Source organism: Hesperophylax consimilis, chromosome 9, assembly GCF_061612785.1.
Source record: "Hesperophylax consimilis isolate HC1 chromosome 9, BYU_Hcon_1.0, whole genome shotgun sequence".
NCBI classification, from domain to species: Eukaryota; Metazoa; Arthropoda; class Insecta; order Trichoptera; family Limnephilidae; genus Hesperophylax; species Hesperophylax consimilis.
The window spans coordinates 4,452,726-4,474,409 of record NC_142844.1 but is presented as its reverse complement, the minus strand read 5'-3'; the positions used below and the strand labels follow the sequence as shown (position 1 = coordinate 4,474,409).

Here is a 21,684-nt window from a genome sequence, read left to right as displayed (position 1 = left end):
ATTATATTCCCTAATAAACATATAATTTATCGTTAAATGTGTCCCCGAAGAACACTCTAGAGAATTGTCGAATTTTGTGAAATCTATAAAGTCTTATTTACAGTTTACAAGTGTTTTAAACTAACTGTGAAGTGTCAGAGTGTTGTTGCCGAAAAATCAACCATCTGTTATTACATACTGTGCTAAGGCAATTCACAGTATATAGGAGTGAAATACGCCACTACACGGAAGGCAGCCGTGGCAGCGCGGGTTAACGCACAGCTATCGCTCGCACATTATCCAGCCGCGGCGCACCGAGTTCGATCCTCACACTGACCAAAAAAAAAAAACACTTTACTTTTTTTTTTAAAATAAAATAAATTGAATTAATTAATTAATAAATAATCCTACACCATCTATCTAAAGAAATAAGAACTAATTATCGACAACATCACTATTAGCCAAAATCACAACCAGGCATAATGGCAACTACCAATAAAGTCCAAACACGATCAAAACAAACCGAATCACTACATCGAACTGATGCCTGTGCAGACCAGCAATATGATAAATTTATAAAGTATGTCGATAAAAAGATGGAGGATTTAAAGCAACAACTATTCAAAAAAATTGAAGATGAGACACTGAACATAAGAAAAATTTTTGAATTTGATATATCAGATATGAAAAAAAGTGTTGACCTCAGCCGTCAATATCTCATAAACATGACAGAAAAAATTGATGAAGCAAGCAAATCTCTTGAATTCGATGATAAACAACATTTCAAAGAAAAATTAAGGAAACATGAACCAATTGTTATAATTAAACCTAAAAATCATGAACAAAAAAACACAAAAACACAAGAGGACATAAAGAACAACATAGATCCAGTTGATGTGGGCGTGGCCGGAATTAAGAATTTCAAAAAAGGATCAGTTATAGTGGAATTAAAAAACACAGAGGCAACAAAAAAGATCCGAAAAGAAGTTATCACTAAGCTTGGGGATAGGTATGATGTTGATATTCCTAAACCCAAGAATCCAACAGTAAAAGTGATAGGAATGACGGATAAGTATACCGCCGAAGAAATAGAAAAAAAATAAGGATGCAAAATGATTATATAGACAAGGAAAACTCAAAAATATCGGTAAAATTTATAAAAGAAAATAAAAAAAGTAGTGAAAACAATAACTTTACTGTATTCATAGAAGTAGATGGAAAAACACACTCAAAAATGTTAGAGGAAGCGAAGATAAATATTGGATGGAATAGATGTGCTGTCTTCGATCATCTCTCAGTTTTGAGATGTTTCAATTGCAACGGATACAGACATAAAGCAGGCGTTTGTAAAAATAAAAAATCATGCGGAAGATGCTCAAATGAACATGATACGTCAGACTGTCAGGAAAATAGTGACAAAATCAAATGTGTAAATTGCAAACTGACAAATGAAAAACTTTCATTAAATTTGAATGATAATCACCATGCATGGAGCAAAGAGTGTCCTATTTACAAAAGAAACATAGAATCGGAGAAGAGAAAAATTGATTTTTTAGGATAAAAAAAAAGACAAACGTATACTATTTAAATATTTCAAGTCTTTTGGCCCACGTAAATGAAATTGAAGTTTTATTACAAGAATTGAAACCAGAAATTTTAATGTTAAGTGAAACATGTATAACCAGTGATATTTACGATTCTGAAGTATCATTTATTGGGTATTCAACTGTAAGATGCAATTCATTTAGTCGGCATACGGGAGGAGTTCTAATGATTATTAAAAATAGTATATCTTTTAAAATAATATCAAATGAAGTGTTTGATGAAAAAAATACATGGATACTGGCAGTACAAATAAGAAAAAACTTTATTAAAGGAACATACGCTGTATTATACCACTCACCAAACCAAAGCCATTCAAAATTCTTAGATTTTTTTCGAAAGTTGGTGTAGTAAAAACATGAAAAATCAAGATATGTTTTATGTAACCGGTGACTTTAACATTGACATGAAAGTCAAGAATACCTACAGTAATAGACTTCAGAGTTTAGTGAATTATCTAGGAATGAAACAACTTGTGACCAAACCAACTAGAATCTCAAATACATCAGCAAGCATTATTGATTTAGTCATAACAAATCATTTTTACTTGAATGTTAATGTTATGGATACTCCAAAAATATCTGACCACGAAAATATATTAACAATATTTGAAACGACCACAAGTCCGAAGCCACAGGGAATACGAAATATAACGTATAGAAAAAAAAAACAACTATAATAAGGATACATTGTGTACAGCATTACAAAACAAAAAATGGATCTGCGATACCCAAGGAAATTTAGACGGAAAAGCCGATGAACTAGTAGGACATCTGAAAACAGTAGTAAATGAGCTAATGCCTTTAACTAATATTATATTAAAAGATACAAATAAATGGTATACGAAATCCCTATATATCCTACAAAAACAAAGGGATACAGCCTATAAAGCCTGTAAAATACAATTCACTGAAGAAAGGTGGGAAACTTATAAGAAACTTAGAAACATGTACAGTACAGAAATAAAATATACCAAAAATTCGTATATCAGGCAAAAAATAATTACCTCTCAAAGTGACTCAAGAAAAATGTGGACTACACTTAAAGAAATTATAAGCGGCAAACAGAGGGAAAACATTAAGGAAGTTCGGTTTCCAGATGGAGTTGAAGATGATACACTTAAAATAGCCCAAAAATTTAACACAAATTTTGTACTTAGTGTCGAAAACATAAATAAGAGTATTCCATTAGTCGCAGATACCTCTTCTCAATCATCGGAAAAAAGAGAGAATAAAAATATTTTCAGGTTTAATAAAATTGACAATGAGTATTTAATGAAAATCATTAAAACAATGAAACCAAAATCATCGCCGGATGGAATTACTATAAGCATAATCAAAGATGCACTGCCAGCTATAGGAGACAGATTAGTTGCACTAATAAATGAATCTCTGACTAAGGGAATTTTTCCGCAGTCATGGAAAACCTCCATAATAACACCAGTGCCCAAAATAATAAATGCTAAAAATTTCGAAGACTTCAGACCAATAAATGGATTGCCTAAATATGAACAATTTCTAGAATGCATTGTGAAAGAACAGATGAGTAAATTTATAGAAAAAAATAACATCCTAGTAAAAGAACAATCTGGGTTTAGAAATAAATATTCCTGTGAAACAGCAATAAATTATGTGATAAATGAATGGAAAACAGCTATGGATCAGAAGAAAATCACAATAGCAGTGTTCTTGGATTTTAGACGTGCTTTTGAAACGATAGACAGAGAAAGACTAATAATGAAATTGAAGGACATAGGAATCCGTGCTAATGAATTGCAGTGGTTTATTGATTACTTAAAAAATAGAAAACAAAAAACCAAAATTGGAGATACTATCTCTGAAGAACAAGAAATCAACATTGGAGTTCCTCAAGGATCTGTTTTGGGACCGCTCCTATTTATTTTATATATTAATGATATAGTGAAGTGCTTAAAGTACTGTTCCATCAAACTTTTTGCAGATGACACACTTTTATATATTATAGCAAATAATATTGAAGATGCGTTGTCAAAAATACAAAATGAACTTAATGAATTATCTAAGTGGTTAAACATAAATAAATTGAAATTAAATGTAACTAAAAGTAAATTTATGGTATTAGGGAAAAAACTAAACGTACATACTGTCCTAAATATAGACAATCAAAATATGGAAGAAGTAAAAGAAATTAAATACCTGGGAATCATAATAGATAACAAGTTAAAATTTAACACTAACTTTGAAATTTTAAATAAAAAAATGGCGAAAAAGGTTAATTTCTTAAGTAGGATAAAAGGAAAATTGGACATTAAAACAAGGATATTGGTCTACAATACCACTGTAGCATCCCATCTAAATTATTGTACAAGTGTAATATTTCTAAGTAACAAAACCCAAATTAAGAGAATGGAAGTAATCCAGAACAGAGGCATGAGGTCAATACTGTGTTGTAGCAGGTACACCAGAATAAAAACCATGCAACGTCAACTCAATATTTTAAGTGTGTGGCAACGATTAGTTTATAATACCTTAGTGTTTATTTATAAGCTAAAAAATAAAATGTTACCTGACTATATGTCAAAGAATGTTAGAATTAATAGTGCAGTTCATTTATATCCTACGAGAAACTGCAACAATTTTAGGCTTCCTAAAACACACTTATCAGAAACACAAAACAATATTTATTATAAAGGTTTTAAAATGTTCAATGAACTCCCGGTAATTGTTAAGGAAGCTAAAAGTCTTGCAGTTTTTCGTGGATTATGTCTCAATGTTGTTAAATCTAAATTTTAGTATGTAAGAAGTAAATAATATTGTAGTAGTCATAGAAAATAATATATTAGGTATAAGATGTAAACTCTTATAACTAAATAAAATATACATTAAAAAAAAAAAAAAAAAAAAAAAACCAGCGCACATTCGTAAATTACCAAAACTCGCTGCGATATTATCCATTTGTAAGCATGTTAACATTGTCGGTAATTAGAATTGTATATCACACAATAAAGGCCTGAGGGCTCTTGTGGAATAACCAAATCACTGCCTGAGTGCCTTTCTTAAATAACCACAGTTAAGCCCGAGTGCCGTTGTTGAATAATCATTTGTGCTAACTTTTCACCTATCTTTGCAGGATTCAGTGATAGACTGGGCCCGGGACCACCGCATGCACCACAAGTACAGCGAGACAGATGCAGATCCCCACAATGCGACCAGGGGATTCTTCTTCTCCCACATCGGCTGGCTGCTATGCCGCAAACATCCCCAGATCAAGGAGAAAGGCAAGGGGCTGGACTTGAGCGACCTCTACGCTGATCCCATTCTTCGATTCCAAAAGAAGTAAGTTGCCTGTCTAACGAAAAACAGATACATGTATTTGAACATCAATCAATAGTAAAACAGTCACTGACCGGTCTTGTTTGTTTGATTCATTCAGGTACTACATGCTGCTTATGCCCATAGTCTGCTTCATCGTACCAACACTGATTCCCGTCTACTTCTGGAACGAGACATGGACCAACTCTTGGTTCGTGGCCACCATGTTCCGCTATACCTTCATCCTGAATGTGACCTGGCTGGTGAATTCCGCAGCGCACAAGTGGGGCAACAAGCCCTACGACAAGAACATCAACCCCACCCAGAACATGACCGTGGCCATGTTCGCACTGGGAGAGGGCTTCCACAACTACCACCACACCTTCCCCTGGGATTACAAGACCTCCGAGTTGGGCAACAGCCGGCTGAACTTCACCACGCAGTTCATCAACTTCTTCGCTCGCATTGGTTGGGCGTACGACCTTAAGACCGTGTCTCCGACTATCATCGAGAAACGCGTCAAGAGGACGGGAGACGGCAGTCACCAGCTGTGGGGATGGGGAGACATGGACCAGCCTGCCGAGGAGGTGGCGGAAGCCATCGTCACGCACAAGAAGGACGACTAAGACGTAGTCGGGTAGCTTTATGATATAATTGTTTATTCATCATTTCTAGTGCATCGTCAGTATTGCCAAGAAGAAATGGTTAAGATATTCACGTCGGCTGTGTTGGATTAGTTTAACTTTTTATCCATGAATTTGTTTTAAGTGATGACACTAGTTTCTTCCATTCCCCTGAAGAAAATCATATCAGTGTCCGGCAAGATGCGGACGGATATGTCTGACTACTTCTGGTCTGTTTGTTTGCAGCTTCGGTAGTCGTAGCCTCACCGTCACACGGCCGGGACTTCCTCCACCACTTGATATAGATTAGGTTAATATTTATTACGTCTAACGGCTAAGTTCAGCGAGTTACTATGTTGTGACTGGCGACAAACGATGTGCAAAAACGCATATTTATACTAAATATTTATGATGATAGACTTCAAGTCTGAATAATAGTCTACGATAAAGTAAACTTAAATCCCTGACTATTTTAGGTAGACTTTAATTACAACCGTGTTATGTTGGGGAAGTAAGGAGAGAATAGAGGGATGGGATGGAATAGAAGGAGTATTTATTGAAGATAGGAGATCGGTACCGGATCATCTCACAGTTGCGGCCTTCTGGTTGCAGCCATATTACGCTTATGAAAGGAAACGATGTGTGCTGGAAATATAAATGTTATTTTAAGGTATTTTTGATAGAGGAATGTTTCACTCTTAGTGTCGTATGTTTCTGAAGTCTATACTCGTATTAATGATACGAGAACATTTATAACAATTCTTGGATTTGTCTTTTATATTATCTGATGTATAAAACGTAATTCTACAGGGATCGAAACATATAGGAACCAAATTATATAAATACTTAATGGAGAGCAAATATGAAAGTTTTGGGGTCTATTCATAAAAAATTGTACCTTACTGTTGTTAAAGTACTGTTGTGTTCTATATTTATATAAAACATTTAACTGTACGTTTGAAATAAACCTGTGATGGATAAATAATATTGTTTCAAATATCTGCCTTCCTCCATCCCATCCCCTCCCATCTCTTCAGCTATACAACATTCACCAAATGGTATTAACTTATGTGTGCGTGTTTATTAATTTATCCAACACACTCACTCGATGCATCCTCCGGGGACGGCTGGCTGATTTACACCGTACGGTTCGTCAACTTCTTCGCTCGCATCGGCTGGACGTGAAACCTAAAGTCCGTGTCTCTGATTGTCATCGAGAAGTGACGATGAAGAGGACAGGAGACCAGCCCGCCGAGGATGTAAGCCACACGAGATAGCCGACACTGTAACACATTGGCTAAAGAATGAAGAAACGCATCACGGCATAATAACCCAAAAAATTTATCATGATAATTAAACCAGTCATTTAAAAAGAAAACCATTTTATTATTTAGTAAGTCATATTATTATACACAGTAGAACATTTAGCAATAAATAATTGAGAAAGTTTGGCAGACATCAAGATTTAATGATACATAATATCATCCTAAACTGTGAGACAACTTTACAAAAATACATTATTTTTTAATTCAATATTTTACAGATATGTATAGTAAAAAAATGTAAAAGCCCATATGGGGTTAGTTTTAATGAATAAAAAAATAAATAAATCTCGCACAAATTTAATGGTTGATTACTCATGACAGTGACAATTCAACACACTTTTGAAGAGTGTAAGGCCAGCGCCACACTTGACGGAAATTCCGTCGCGGATCTTTCGCGACGGAACGCCAATACATGTAATTGCATATAAATTACAAATAGCGGGCACACTACGCGGAAGATCGGTCGTTCCGTTGCTGAAGATCGGTCGCTCCGTGGCGGACCGCCGACTCTCGCGTCTGCTCCGTCCTCCGCGCACCGATCTTCCGTCGGCGGAAGATCGGCAACGATGCATTCCAAGTATTTGTATGCATCGCGCCACATTCGGCGGATAACACGCGGCGACGACGCACGCACAGGACGTTCGACACTGAACGATTTATTATCGAAGTGCAAAATAGAGTCGACTGATAATCCGCCACTGAATATTCAGTGTGGCTGCAAAGTATGGTAACGGATTGACTCCCGCTGAAGTTACGCAACAGAATTTCCGTCAAGTGTGGCGCTGGCCATAAGGTCATGAAAAAAACAAAAATTAGGTTTATAGGTTAGTTTTTTTTTCATCTCTTTTAATGACTTTATATCACTTTCCAAAGGTGCGTTGAATTGTTATTGTCTTTCATTATCATGGAACCCTTTTAAAGTATTTTTATTTATTACAAAATAATACAATATTTCAAATTATAACAGTATGTTTTTTTTCCCCTAATTATTCTACTACTCCATAAGGTGATAAATATGATACCAAATTTGGAGCTTACGGTAAAATTAGAATAATTTGAGTATTGAATACCATTTAACGTGAACCGTGGTGTCTGTCACATAATAAGTGATCCATCGATGGTTGTCCCCATATGGGCATGTCGCATAACTTCATGTGATCCATGAAATATTACTAAAACACATATTTACATTGTTTAAAAATGTTCTGCACAGTGGGATAGATTGCACTAAAAATCTAGCATTTAAAAGATTAATTTTACTACATAGCAGTTTTATCTGAACCTTTAAATCTCAATTGATCTGCCGTAAACTTTTCAAAGATTATCTATATATATATATGTGGGGCGCCTATTCATGCTCTTTGACGACGTGCTTCATCCGCTCGGGCACGTGCGGCACCTTGCCGGGCTTGCTGTGCTTGCGACGGTTGGCCTCCTTGCGCTTGTTCTTGTCGCGGATGACGCGGTGCTCATGGTGCGCATTGAACACGTGGCGCGGCACCTGGCGATGGCGAGCGATGCGCTTGATCTGCGGGTGGCTGGCGAACTTCTCCTTGAGCGCATCGCCGTAGTTGATGGCCGCCTTTTCACGCGGTTTTAACTGGAAACAAGAGTTTAAAAAAAATTAATTCATGTTTATTTTGACAATGTGTCCTTTACTGGCTTCCCCAAATATGTCCAACATGGGGTAGGTCACTTATGATTTTGAACTTAAACACTTGGAATCGGGTACGCACTAGAGTGGAGTGAAATCTTTTTTTTCACTGGACGGTAATGTAAGAGTCAAAATTTGGTGCCTTTTAGGTTTAATTTAAGCCATGTAAAATATTATACCATTTGGTTTAGGGTAACTGCCTCCGCAACGGCATCGAATTTATGAAAATAATCGGTTTTACACTCTAATTTGAAGTAATGTTTATGTACGATATTTTTGAATAAACATACCTACCTATTTTTATCAAGAAAGTTTACTTGGTGTAATATAGATTTGACACAAAATAAAAAGAAGTTCGAATTTGTGTTTTATAATTTAAATAAGGGGAGAGAGGAAGCGCGGGAGGTGATACTGAGCTTGCTTGCACTTGTCGCGTCTCGAGTCGCGCGTCGTCAGTGCTCTAACGTTCGTGGCTCGGATCAGTCGCACGCTCGTTTATTGTTAAAAATACGTTCGATAATCTTTCGTTGCAACCATGCAAAGAACTCGGAGTGTATTCAAATGTCCTCTATTTGGTGATGTTTGTGAGATGAAAGAAAACGTTCTACCTACTTATGAAGATGTAGTGAAATACTATGAGTGGACGAGACATCAACTGAAATTGCAATTAGAAACTGCAAAAGAACCAATTTTTGGCGAGATAGCAGACATAGTAACGTGAAAATTTATTGCAAACGGCATCTATTCTTACAGTGACGCGAACAAGGATCATTCAAATGTTGAAAGCATATCATCTAAAGTGCAAAAATCTACTCAAATCTATCAAGAGGCTCTCCCCGGACGAGTTAAATAGTTTTCAGCAAAGAAGTAAGATACTTTTTGATATTTCAGCATGCAAGTGCAAAGAATTCGCTCAATGTATCTGTCCTAAGGTTAAAAGGTTCCTAAACGAGAGCAAACTTTTTTGACCGATCAAAGAACGTCTCGGATAATGGTAATCAGCGGAATCGACGTAACTGCTACAAAGAACATGCAAAAAACTCTAAAAAGGAACCATGAACGAGAGAATCGCCGAAACACATCCTTAAGCACTTCAACGTTAGCTGATTTAAATGCTAGTATTTCTTCAGCGACATCATCAGAGACAGAAAATCTGATTGCTCAATGATCAAAGGCGTTATTAAAAAGAAAAAAAAAAAATCGACGCTTAATTTTCCTACGTTATCGAAGACATGTGATAGGTATGGAGTGTCTGAGAGAGCAGCTGCAGCAATAGCATCATCTGTTTTGTTCGACATTGGGTCTGATGTTGAGATCATTGATCGGCACAAGTTACGAAGAGAGAGAACTAAAACTAGAGAAAAAATAACGGAAAATGCAACAATTACAGAGCTTTTGGCCTTATACTTTGACGGGAAAAAAGACAAAACTTTGAATATTGTTAAAAAAGGCGGTAAATGCTACAGGACTATGGTTGTGGAGGAACATATTATCTCACTAATTCAAGAGCCGGGATCCATTTACATGGGATACGTGGTACCTGATGTTGGGACAGCAAAAGGAATAGAAACCGCGATAGCAGGGTTTCTGTTACATAAAGAAGTTTCCCAAGATAGAATTTTGGCAATTGGTTGCGATGGTACGAATGTAAATACTGGAAAGTATGCTGGAATTATAAGACTGCTTGAGAAAAAGCTACAAAAACCACTTCAGTGGATAATTTTTTTGCTTCACATGAACGAACTGCCTTTGAGACATCTGTTTCTTCATCTCGATGGGTGTACTTCGGGACCTAAATCTTATATTGGTCCACTGGGAAAATCACTGGAAACCTGTGAAAAGCTTCCTGTTAAAAAATTTGAACGCATCGAAGGTCAAATGCTACCAGAAAAGGCCAAAGATCTGAGTTCAGACCAACAGTACTTGCATAAAATTGTCTCGGCGGTAATTTCAGGTGAATTTCCAGAAGACCTAGGCAATAAATCTCCAGGAAAACTATCACATGCCCGTTGGATCACGCGTGCTAACCGAATACTACGTTTGTATGTATCTACTGAAGAACCATCTGAAAATTTGAAAACTCTGGCTACTTTTGTGGTCAAAGCTTACGCACCATCTTGGTTCTCAATTAAAAATAAACCATCATGCAAAGATGGCACGCGTCATCTGTTCAATATCATTAAGGCCTCCAGATATCTGCCAGAAACTCTAAAAAAAATTATAAATCCTGCTATCCAAAGAAACGGCTACTTTGCGCATCCTGAAGGGATTCTACTTGCAATGATAACAGATGATAAAAAACATGTTAGAGAGCTGGCAGCCCGCCGCATACTAAAGGCACGCAGTACTGCTCAACCTCCAACACCTAGAATGTTTCAAGTGCCATTGATAGATTTCAATGCTTCTACATATATTGATTTAATAAATTGGCAGGAAAACTTAACCGAACCACCGATTTTGAAAAACTTATCGGACCAGAAAATTCAGAATATCGTGGAATCTGGTGGCGAAAGCGAACTATTGTTTATAAGGCTTCCCTGCCATACTCAAGCTGTTGAAAGAGCTGTAAAGAATACGACAGAAGCTTCAATTTCTCAGTGCACAAGAAAGTCGCGACTAGATGCCATAAATGCCAAGCTGGAATCGCGGAACATAATGCCTAAATTTGAAACTAAAAAGGATTTTAAACCTCAATAATAAATGTATAATTTTTCAAGTTTGTTTCAAATTTCAAGAGCTGTAAAGACTACAACAGAAGCTTCCATTTCTCAGTGTACAAGAAAGTCGCGGCTAGGTGATGCCAGGCTGGAATCGCTGAACAAAATACCTAAATTTTAAACTAAAAAAGGATTTTAAACCTAAATTATAAATGTATAATTATGTTTCAATTTTTTTTTTAGAGCGATGCCTTAATAAACATCTTAATATATATTGTTTATCATTTAACACCTACTTACCACTAAATTAATCATAATGTATCGCCTTATAAACTTTTAACTTGTTTACCCTAATTTTCAATTTTTGGGGTCAATGCGGAGGCAGAAGATCTTAATTAAATGAAATGAAAAATCCCACGTATTTTTATTTTAACATAAGGCACAAATCCCCCCCTCTTAGAACTCTGAATCATAAATTTTTTTTTTTTCATACATCCGTGCTCCAGGCTAGTACGCACCCTATGCACTGCACTTAAGCAAGTCACTTATTGTGGCAAAAATGGAAGCGGGTATACACCCTACGCCCTCCACTAAGGCAGTCCCACTATCAACCCTGGTGTGCTGGAAATGTGAGATCCGAACTATAGACCTTAATAAAACAGACTTATTATTATTATGTGCAGAGCAGGCAGCATTCTGCTGATGCGCTCATATCTGATTTCACAACAAGTTTGACAGTAATATACTTATACTAGTAATTAAAAGTTGACACAATCAAATTAAATAATTTGTGTGTATAACATGGGCAAATTGTTTATAAGAAAAAGTGCAAGACACTTTAAAAATCTGGGTAGAGACAATGACTTTGTCATTGTAAATATTTTAGTTTTGAATTGAAAGAAAACATCATCAGACAGCAAAATGACATTTTTTATTCCAAGTGTGGAAACGAAAGCAACAATTCTCATACAATCTGTTTGCATGCCCCACTCGAAAACTACCGATATTATTTTATTATTTATTACTAAAAATGAGATTGGCGCAAATACCTAAATCATTGTTATATCACATATAACAGTATTATCAAAGTATTATTAACATTAGCAAAAGTAGTTATTTTTCATCCCATTTATGTTAGTGATACTGGTAGCTGAAAAACGCACCCTGTAATATAGGTAGGTACTCCCGGCTTACATTAGAATTAGACATACTCGTGCGTAAAAGCGGTCAAGATATAGTTTCATCAGGCCAGCTTTTCAGCACATTTGTTTTATGTTTCTTAAAGTAGTTAAATACGTTTGTAGCAAAAAGGTCAAAAGATTGCATGAAATGATTTTTTGATTCTGATAATATATTCGTTTTATAAATGTTCAAATATTGTTCAGTGCAAGGAATATTATGTTAAATATATTATTAATTTTTTTATTTTTTATTGTTTAACTTATAACATTGTTACATTGTACATAAAATTAGGTGATCATAGGTAATAGTGAAAAACATAAGTTATTGAATTTCTACTCCAATGAAGAGTGCTAGCTCTTGAGCTTGGCGTAGGAGTTATTTGACAATTATTTCACGTTTATATCACTAATTAACATAAATACAGTACAATAAGTATAAACTTAAAAGAGGATTGTGACGTTAATTTTGGTTGTAACATGAATTGAAGTTATAACATTTGATAGGTGATATTAATTTTTTTTAAAGATAAATTTGACCTTCTTTTTGAATAAAATAAAATCTGGTATTTTTTTCACTTCTTCGGGAAGACTATTAAAATATCTTATGCCTTTGTAAATGTAATTATTGTGCATTTGTTGTGTTGAAAATAGAGGAATTTGGATGTTAAAATTATGCCTTAAGGATGAGATAAATTTAAGTTTTTTTATTACAGTTTCTTTATATATTTGTAATATTGCATCTTTTTTATAGAGGTCTTCAATTGTTTGGTACTTCGAAAATTTTGAACAGTGATGCTGAAGAGAATGTTGGTTTTTTTTTCAAAATTACTTTTTTTTTTTTTTTTAAACTTCCGATTTAGTTGTCCGGGTTAAATCTTCCCCAAAGGAAAAACTTAACCCTTCAACTCACTTTTCCACAAATGATCATCTAGTCAATCAACATTATGTAAGTGCATTATATAAGCAAAATAAATACAAAACAATACAAGAACAACACGTCAACTCACCAGAGATCAAATGGGAAAATAATTCACCGACTCCAGATATTTTCATATCAGAGGGTTCGGCTCGGTAGAACTCCTAACAGGGCCTATAAATCCTACTGATCCCTCAACATAAATATTTAAAAAATCTTTTGTTATCCTACATGTATTCAAAATGACCGACTTTTGCATCTTTATATATAATTTTTTTGATAGATCTAATACGCCTAAATTTTTAATTAGAGAGCTAGGTATAATGCTAGTAGCCGAAATAACGAATATAATAATAATTATAATATAATAATAATAATAAAAATAATAAATCAAAAAAATTATATATAAAGATGCAAAAGTCGGTCATTTTGAATACATGTAGGATAACAAAAGATTTTTTAAATATTTATGTTGAGGGATCAGTAGGATTTATAGGCCCTGTTAGAAGTTCTACCGAGCCGAACCCTCTGATATGAAAATATCTGGAGTCGGTGAATTATTTTCCCATTTGATCTCTGGTGAGTTGACGTGTTGTTCTTGTATTGTTTTGTATTTATTTTGCTTGTATAATGCACTTACATAATGTTGATTGACTAGATGATCATTTGTGGAAAAGTGAGTGGAAGGGTTAAGTTTTTCCTTTGGGGAAGATTTAACCCGGACAACTAAATCGGAATTTAAAAAAAAAAAAAAAATATATAATTAATAACTAATCTTTATACTTTTATATTATTATTATGTATACAATTCATAGATCGAGCTAGGTACCTATTTAGATTTGTCGCTTTACCCGTGCACACAGCAGTTTGAAGTGATTACAAAAAATCGATAATAATAATAATTTAGTGCAGCCCAGTTTCGTGTTATTCTAAAACAATAGAGTTATGAAAATGTTCACAAATATTTGCTAGGTACGATGACCGCCTCTGCGGTCGAGGGGTAAGGCTCTTGACTAGCAAGCTGGAGGTCGCGGATTAAAATCCAGGCATGTGCAAGTAAATTTTATTTGATCAATCTGTTTTATTTCACAAATTACTGACTCTCACAAATGTCCGACTCTTAACTCAAATATTTGATTCACGTACATCGACTCATAATATTATTATTACCTATCAGCGAACTCATGATAGGTACCTACAATATTATTTACTATGTATTCAGAGATGAGTGCCCTGGATTGAGCACAAGAGATATCATTTTTAAATTAATTAACACCACTTTGTTGGTTTTTATAAATGCGCCGCATAGAAATAAATAAATCGATGTTACTTTTTGACTTACAAGCTTGGTGGTGAATAATATTAAATTCATGAAGCCAGTTTCATATCATAAATAACGTTTTGTACGATATTTCATATCAAATTGATAATTCAACCTCATTTCGTTCCGACTGTTCTGGATGACGTTTACATAGACAAGCTCTTGTCGCAAGCACTTAAAATTAAAATTACTAAAAAATATTGTTTGGACCACGTCGTTCTTCATTCAGCAAGTGAGGCTACTGGTATATCAGTTACCAGCATCTCGAAGATTTAAAGGGAAGACATACAAAAACTATGAGAGGTGGTGCATAATTTTGACAGAGAAACAACTTCCACATCAGAAAAAATACTGTTGACGATTTTAGTAAAGAAGCGATAAGTACGACGAAAAATTCACGAATTTTAAACGCTGAAAAATGTAATTCCAACGCATTAAACTCCAGGTGTCGTTGAACGATTGCTAAATTTTAGACAGTGACAGAATATTTATGGAAGGAAATTTCTCATAAAACTTGAAACTTTTCATTGGAAAAAAAAATCAGACCGGCCCTATAGAAATGATCCAAACGTTATTACCATAGACATATGAATATTAGTAGACCTGCCCTAAGTGATTAAAAGCGTATTATCCCCACTCCCCATACCGGTTCCATTGGAGCCGGCTGTGCTCGCGTATGGCCTCAAGTGAAATTTGAAAACGTGACGTCATCATTCTTGTGCGAACTATGGTCGAGGCATCATCGGTTCATTTTACGAAATAACACGGCAAAATGTTGACTTGTACTATGAAAACTTGTAAAAATAGATGTGAAAAAGAGAATAAACCCAATTGTCGTATTACATTCCATATATAAGCATTATTTTACTTTATTTTAAGCACATTCACATCGTATAATATGAATCAGTTGTTACTATCACATCGAGAAACGTCTGGACGCGAAACACAAAGCTGGTTGGTTGCTGGGTAGTAAATTATGAACATTTATAAAAGTGTCTTAACTAAATACTTAAACGAAATATTCGACTCTGAAAATAGAACCGAATTTTTTTGCCGAATTTGGACTTCGCAAATTTGTTCATAACGTGGCGAGTAATTTGCGCTCCCATGTAAAAATGTCTATTCATTCAAAAGCAGATTTTACTTTTAAGAAGTAAATGGTGATATTATAATGCGAGATGCCTATTTACTGTCAGATTGATTTATTGACGAATCACAGTCAGCTTCACTCCCTTCGTTCTTCAACAGTTGATTTTACCCCTCGCCATTATCTTCTCGTCTATTAATTCCTATGTCTGTGGTTATTACTATTATTTTCTTGCGTTAATATAAAACTTTTTACAAACTATTTATCTAATTATAAGATAGATTTTTTTTTGTATATCTCCTCTTTCATCTTATTTGAATAAACCAAGGACATAGCCGATACCTGACGACAGGTAGACCATTTTTACCTGCCTGGCCGACTCGAGGGATTGCCTAAATCACAACCAACGCAATACTCAAGATGTACGTGAGTTCGCTATTAACCTGTTTTTCCCTGTTGTGTCTTGTGTATTGTCTTGCCGTAATATTAACTTCAGTACCCCGGAGCCCAGAGAGAAATTAGATAGGATAATGCTAAGATATTTACCACTCATGTTTTGTGTTGTTTAATACTACTAATATCTGTCCCATATTGTGACGCCCTGTACTGCTCGATGTATTAAACCCGATGTATCACAATACTTTTCTCATTTGGTAACTGAATGCAACATGAACCCTTTCTAGCAAAAGGTAGGTCCAGAAACATAAGCCCGATTGATGATCCACGCCTGAACTTGAGTAGTCCATCTTGCCGACCTACAGAGATAGTCACCGGCACTGTACAACCCCGCCTTGCTGGGGGCCCTCAACTCCTTGAACCAAACAAGTATTACTAATACTCTGACAATAACGTAAATTACTCCCTCACAGATAAAGAGCACATTTTCACCATAAAATTACCATGTGTTATTTTCAGATACGATACACTACATTTATTGGTCACTTATGACACACTACGTTTATCATCATAACGCCGTGATATTATTTTATCTATATTTACAACCATAGACAGCCGAAATTAGTATTTATGATATAATACTCACAGCCCCAAGTTTCTCCGAGGCTTTAGCCTTCCATATCCTGATGTTCATCTCGTCGGAGCCGCTTAGCAGGTACTTGTTATCGAGGGACCACCTGACGCAGGTGAGGCGCTGCATGCGCTTGGTGTGGTAGACGTCCCGGGAGTGGCCCTTCAGCGACTCGAAGATGCGGAGCGTCTTGTCGTAGGAGGCGGACACCAGCTCCTTGCCGGTGGGGGAGTAGTCCAGGTCTATGACGGCCGCCACGTGGTCCTTGTGCACGTTGATGGGGTTTTTAAGGTAGCGGGTGTCAAATGTGTATAAGCTGAAATAGATAGCATTCATTTTATTATTAATATTACAAGTATTCAAACAGACTTGTGAGTTCAATCTGAAATGAAATTAGTATGAGAGTACAGACTTTTCTTTAACTCAGTGGTAGGTGGGTTGTATACTAATGTCATCACTAGTATGTACATGGAAAAGCTGTGGCAAAATAAATAATTCAGAGACACTCAATATTAAAGGCAAAACAATTAAATAATCATTATTTTATGGTTTAAATTAGTTAGTAGCTCAGTGGTCCAGAGCACCTGACCGGACATCAGAAGGTGCGGGTTCACAACACAAATTGATCAAATAAAATTTACTTGCGCACGTCGGGATTTGAACCTGCGACCTTCGGATTGTTAGTCGAGAGTCTTAACGCTCGACCATGGAGGCCGTCGAGATAAAATATAAACTGCTCTGAGAAAAATTTGCAAACTTTTATAATTGACAGCATACTCGATTCCTCGCATGTTAAAACCAGGAAGCGATGTAAAAATAAGTGTTAAAAATGAAGTTATTTTTCCCTATAGTTTTGCCGTTTCATTAGAATGCTAATCTTGTGAAAAAAAGTTATGGCATCAAACTCAAGTTTCAAATACTTAAATAAATCAACCAGTAATTTGTTAGAGACCTACATATTTGCAAACACATGTGCCCATGTTCAAATCCATTTCATTCACATCAATGTTAGAAATGGTCACTAGATTCAACTGATACATACTTCTTATTGCAGGTGTATCTTCTAAAGAATAAAATGAATGATCAGTTTTGCTCTATTTTTCACGGTTTAATGTTTTCGTTTTTATAGTGGAATTACTTAATGAGTAAAACCTCAAATTTTAACTTGCCTCAGAACAGACTTAGTCTAGTGAGGCGAGCTATGTAATAAAAAATCACAATAAAATGAAACTAAAACTGTAATATTTAATCATTGAAGACAATATTAAAGGTGGAAACACATTATTAAAACCCGACGCGACCCGATGAAACGCGATGCGTGTTGAGTCGAATCAAATGTATTGTTTTCTTATGACCAGAATCACACTATGAACATCCGACGCGACGCCATGTCGGGTGTTCATAGTGTGATTCTGGTCATAAGAAAACAATACATTTGATTCGACTCAACACGCATCGCGTTTCATCGGGTCGCGTCGGGTTTTAATAATGTGTTTCCGACTTAAGAACTCTCAAACGAAAGATGTGAAACAGAAAAGATTCAGTCACATCTAGGAATTGAACCCAGGCTATTCTTTGCCAGGGAGATGCTCTGACCACTGAGCTATTCATCAGCATTCATTTTCATATAATGCATATTTTGTTTGGCTGCTTATATATGATTACAAGATTCTACCCGAATTAATTAATTGCAATCTAAAGAGGGTCTTGGACAAATATTTCTATTTTTATTTTAATGTGTGACATCTATTGATATTTCTACAAGCGATTCCCAAGATCTTCTTTCATTTGAGAGCCTTTATTGTCTTCAGTGATTAAATTTAATGTTTTTTGTGATGCAGGAAATAAAGATAGTAATTTAATGCTTACTTGTAATCCTCATTAGCCACGGTGAAGATGAAGGCTTCCATGGGGTTCCAGCAGAGGGCGTTGGAGCGCATCTCCATCACCACCTTCCGCACGGGCCCCGCCTCGCGGCTGTCGTAGAGGATGATGCTGCGGTCGCTGGCGCAACAGGCTAGCAGGTGCTTCTCCACCTAACAAAGTTAAAAACACAGATGTTGTATCAGACGTAATCGTGTGACACACAAGACTGTAAATGGGGCCGGTGATCCCAATCTGTGGAGGCGGAAGGCGTCGTCCTTCAGTGGCGTGGAGGGGTAGAATGGGGCCGTCTCTGTAGCCGCTGTAGAGCTGGTCCGATCGCTTGTCGCTTGTTCTTGAGCTGATTCCGAGTCTGGTCCGAAGGGGTAGGCAAGTCCGTGGTCCAGGGTGAGGCGGGGGTCAGAGTGAAAGAAGGCGAGTAGAAGCAGAAGTCTGAGCGAGGTAGAGGGCAGAGCAGAGAGAGAGGTGTAGAGCTGGTGGTGGTTTCTGGAGATCTGGCGTCTGAGGGGCTTGTGCCCGCTTTATAGGCCGCCGGCGGCGGTCCCACTCTCACACAGCTCACGCTTTCTCTTTGATTCTTGGAATCGAGAGCCGTGTTGTGGCGCGACAGCGGCGCTCCGCCTGTCCGTATACCCCCGCTCGGCCGGTAATTTCGTTCCGTGGTCGAACGTGACCACGGCCTTCCTTTGTTTGGGCACGATCCTCAGAACCGTGCCCGTGGGACGTAATGACGGCGTACCACCAGTCATTTGTGACGCTATGACGGCGCATGGCGCACGGCACGGCTTCCCACTACATTTTGGCACGAGTCTAACAATCGTGCCCGAATTAAATGTCATTTTATTTCACCAGCTCTCACACTCTGCAATTTCCTGCCCGTATTCCTCTCGCCAAGCTCCGACGTTTCATTTATTATAACAATTTCTTAGGGTTTACATTACAATTTCACATAATTTTACATACATTTACATTTTATATTTCGGCAGTATATTTAATTAGTAGTATATTTAATAGATAGATGATGTAGATCATGGGCGATCTTAACATGGGTGACCGCGTCCGATCCCGGAGCAGTACGTCCGTTACAGATGTGTTAGTTATACCACAATAAATAACAGAAAATTTTCATTGAAGGACTTATTATTCATTGAGGAACGCCACACGAACGAACGGGGCTAAATTCTCATTAACACTGAAATCTGTAAGACAACTGATTAAAATTGTCATCCCATAATGGTGCAGAAGCTTTTGTTGGGATAAATACTATGAAGGATAGAGAAATTGAAAATATCCAAAGGATATACAAAACACTTAAATTAAAAAAAATAACCTCTTGGAAATAATATTGGTTAGTTGAAATATTTCTGAAGTTTTGAAGTGCAATACAAATTAAACATTAGAGTAATTAAAATTTTAATAATTAACTTGATTAGTTACAGGGTCATGTAAAATTGATAACTGAGTGTAGGATACAATAAATTTCTTAAAAGATTATACAATTGATTCCACTAACCCTTAGAAGACGGCTAATATTTTGTAAATATCTCAAAGCCAAATATAATATTGAAAATTATATTTCAAATAATTGACAGGCATCTACAATGTCAACGTTTTTTACTTAGGAATTTTCATGGACAATATTGAAATGTGTTCAAAACTTCTAAAACCTACCTCTTTACACTGCACATGATTTCACTGAACTGCTATTGTAGTTGGTCGTATCCTAAGGGCTAATGTAACTCGTAAAACTAAAACAGTTTTAATATCACGCATCGCTGTTAAATAAAATCTCAAACAGTGTTGCCAGCTTTCATTCTTTGTATCATAGTGAAAAAAGTACCTGATTAAAAGCGACGTGGTGCAAGCTGTCAACACCCCACTGGAAGGTCCTGACAGGTTCGCTGCGTGTTTCCTCCCACAGCTGGCAGATCTCGCCGCAAGTGGCAAACAAGGGCTCACTGCGGTGGTGTGATAGCCCCGTCACCATCGTCCTGCTCAGGATTGTGTCAATAGGCTCTTCCGCCTTCCCCTCTTCCGGACCCTCAACACTCCAAGTCTTGATAGTTTTATCATCACCGATCGTTATAAATCTATCCCCGTCGGGCAGAAAACAAATTTGTCTAACGTAGCCATCATGGGCTATGAAATTTCTAGTGCATCTTTGTGTAGGGAGATTCCAGAGTCTCACTTCTCCGTCAAAAGCTCCACTAGCTGTAACTGATAGTCTGGTGGGATGCTTGCCGATGCAGGACACTCCGTCGGAATGGCCATCCAGACATCCGATGAAAGGTTTAGCGAATACGCGCTCCAATTTGGTAGCGTTCAAGGCTCGGACGTATTCTCTTGGAGCTTCGAATGGATGCAGCCCTGGGTCGTAATTACGTGGAACTGCACACAAAAATCAAAATAATAATTAGAAAACACAGTTTATAAGAATATAAAGACTAAAATTCAACGTTTACCCGCTTCATTTAATAATAAACATACAAATAAATATTATGCATATTGTTTTTCTTGACATGCGACTGTCAATATTAAAGTTATTTTTACCTCTGTGAATGTCTCGTTTGGTCTGACGGATGTATTCATCTGGATTTCTGCTAATTACTTTGACTTTCATATTGATTGATCGGTTTTTATGACATTTAGCAATATAATAACAACAACTTTACTACCACGAGACTCGACACGCTCGACACGAGGAAATCTTTTTCTGTCAAAATAAACAATAGACAATTTAATGTTCGATTAAAAAACTTCACTACTCTTCTCCATGTGGACAACTTCCCAAAATATATTTTTTGTTCCTATTATAAAATATATTATTATTACATACATATTTCTAAAACTCCACTACTTTACATAAATAGTAGGTATATTTCCTATTTTTTGCAATTTATTTACTATCTAGATTTTTAAAAAAAATCTGATTTGCTTATATTATTGTCTATTCTTCCAAGAACTTACAGTGCTGCCAGACGCATAGTTTTTACCACGTTTTCATGGTTTTTTGGGTAATTTATAATTAAATGATATGTACTTTTAAGTTTTGAGTGAAATAATAGTATGATTCTTTAGCATAGGTCAAGTGGGGGAAGTTACGAATTCAGGAACGTAGTTTCTTAACTTTAGTACAAA

The 21,684-nt window shown here is 36.2% G+C and overlaps 2 protein-coding genes across 4 annotated transcripts in view; one reads left to right on the top strand and one right to left on the bottom strand.

The window, feature by feature from the left end:
- The window catches only part of LOC149420818 (acyl-CoA Delta-9 desaturase-like), a 90,796-nt gene extending 84,317 nt beyond the window's left edge, over window positions 1–6,479 (top strand). For all 3 annotated transcript variants that reach the window (XM_089635567.1, XM_089635568.1, XM_089635566.1), the window contains exons 4-5: window positions 4,690–4,895; window positions 4,993–6,479. In XM_089635567.1, coding sequence (XP_089491693.1) covers window positions 4,690–4,895; window positions 4,993–5,497 — 711 coding nt within the window. In that variant the 3' untranslated portion in view covers window positions 5,498–6,479. The remainder of the gene's footprint in view (window positions 1–4,689; window positions 4,896–4,992) is intronic.
- Window positions 6,480–6,859: 380 nt separating this feature from the next.
- On the bottom strand, window positions 6,860–21,252 carry LOC149420817 (DDB1- and CUL4-associated factor 13). Its single transcript, XM_089635231.1, has 5 exons — window positions 21,097–21,252; window positions 20,387–20,934; window positions 18,532–18,698; window positions 16,678–16,978; window positions 6,860–8,419 (listed from the first exon to the last, which is right to left on the bottom strand). The coding sequence occupies exons 1-5, from the start codon at window positions 21,164–21,166 to the stop codon at window positions 8,168–8,170; spliced, it is 1,338 nt and encodes a 445-aa protein (XP_089491357.1). The 5' UTR covers window positions 21,167–21,252; the 3' UTR covers window positions 6,860–8,167.
- Window positions 21,253–21,684: the final 432 nt, after the last annotated feature.

Bases quoted from the DNA above. Each gene is read 5' to 3' on its own strand.
- LOC149420817 (XM_089635231.1), bottom strand. From the start codon at position 21,166: ATGAAAGTCAAAGTAATTAGCAGAAATCCAGATGAATACATCCGTCAG. The intron at 18,699-20,386 runs GTACTTTTTTCA...TAACTTTGTTAG, and splicing joins ACCACGTCGCTTTTAATCAG to GTGGAGAAGCACCTGCTAGC. The intron at 8,420-16,677 runs GTGAGTATTATA...TCTTGTTTCCAG, and splicing joins CCTCGGAGAAACTTGGGGCT to TTAAAACCGCGTGAAAAGGC.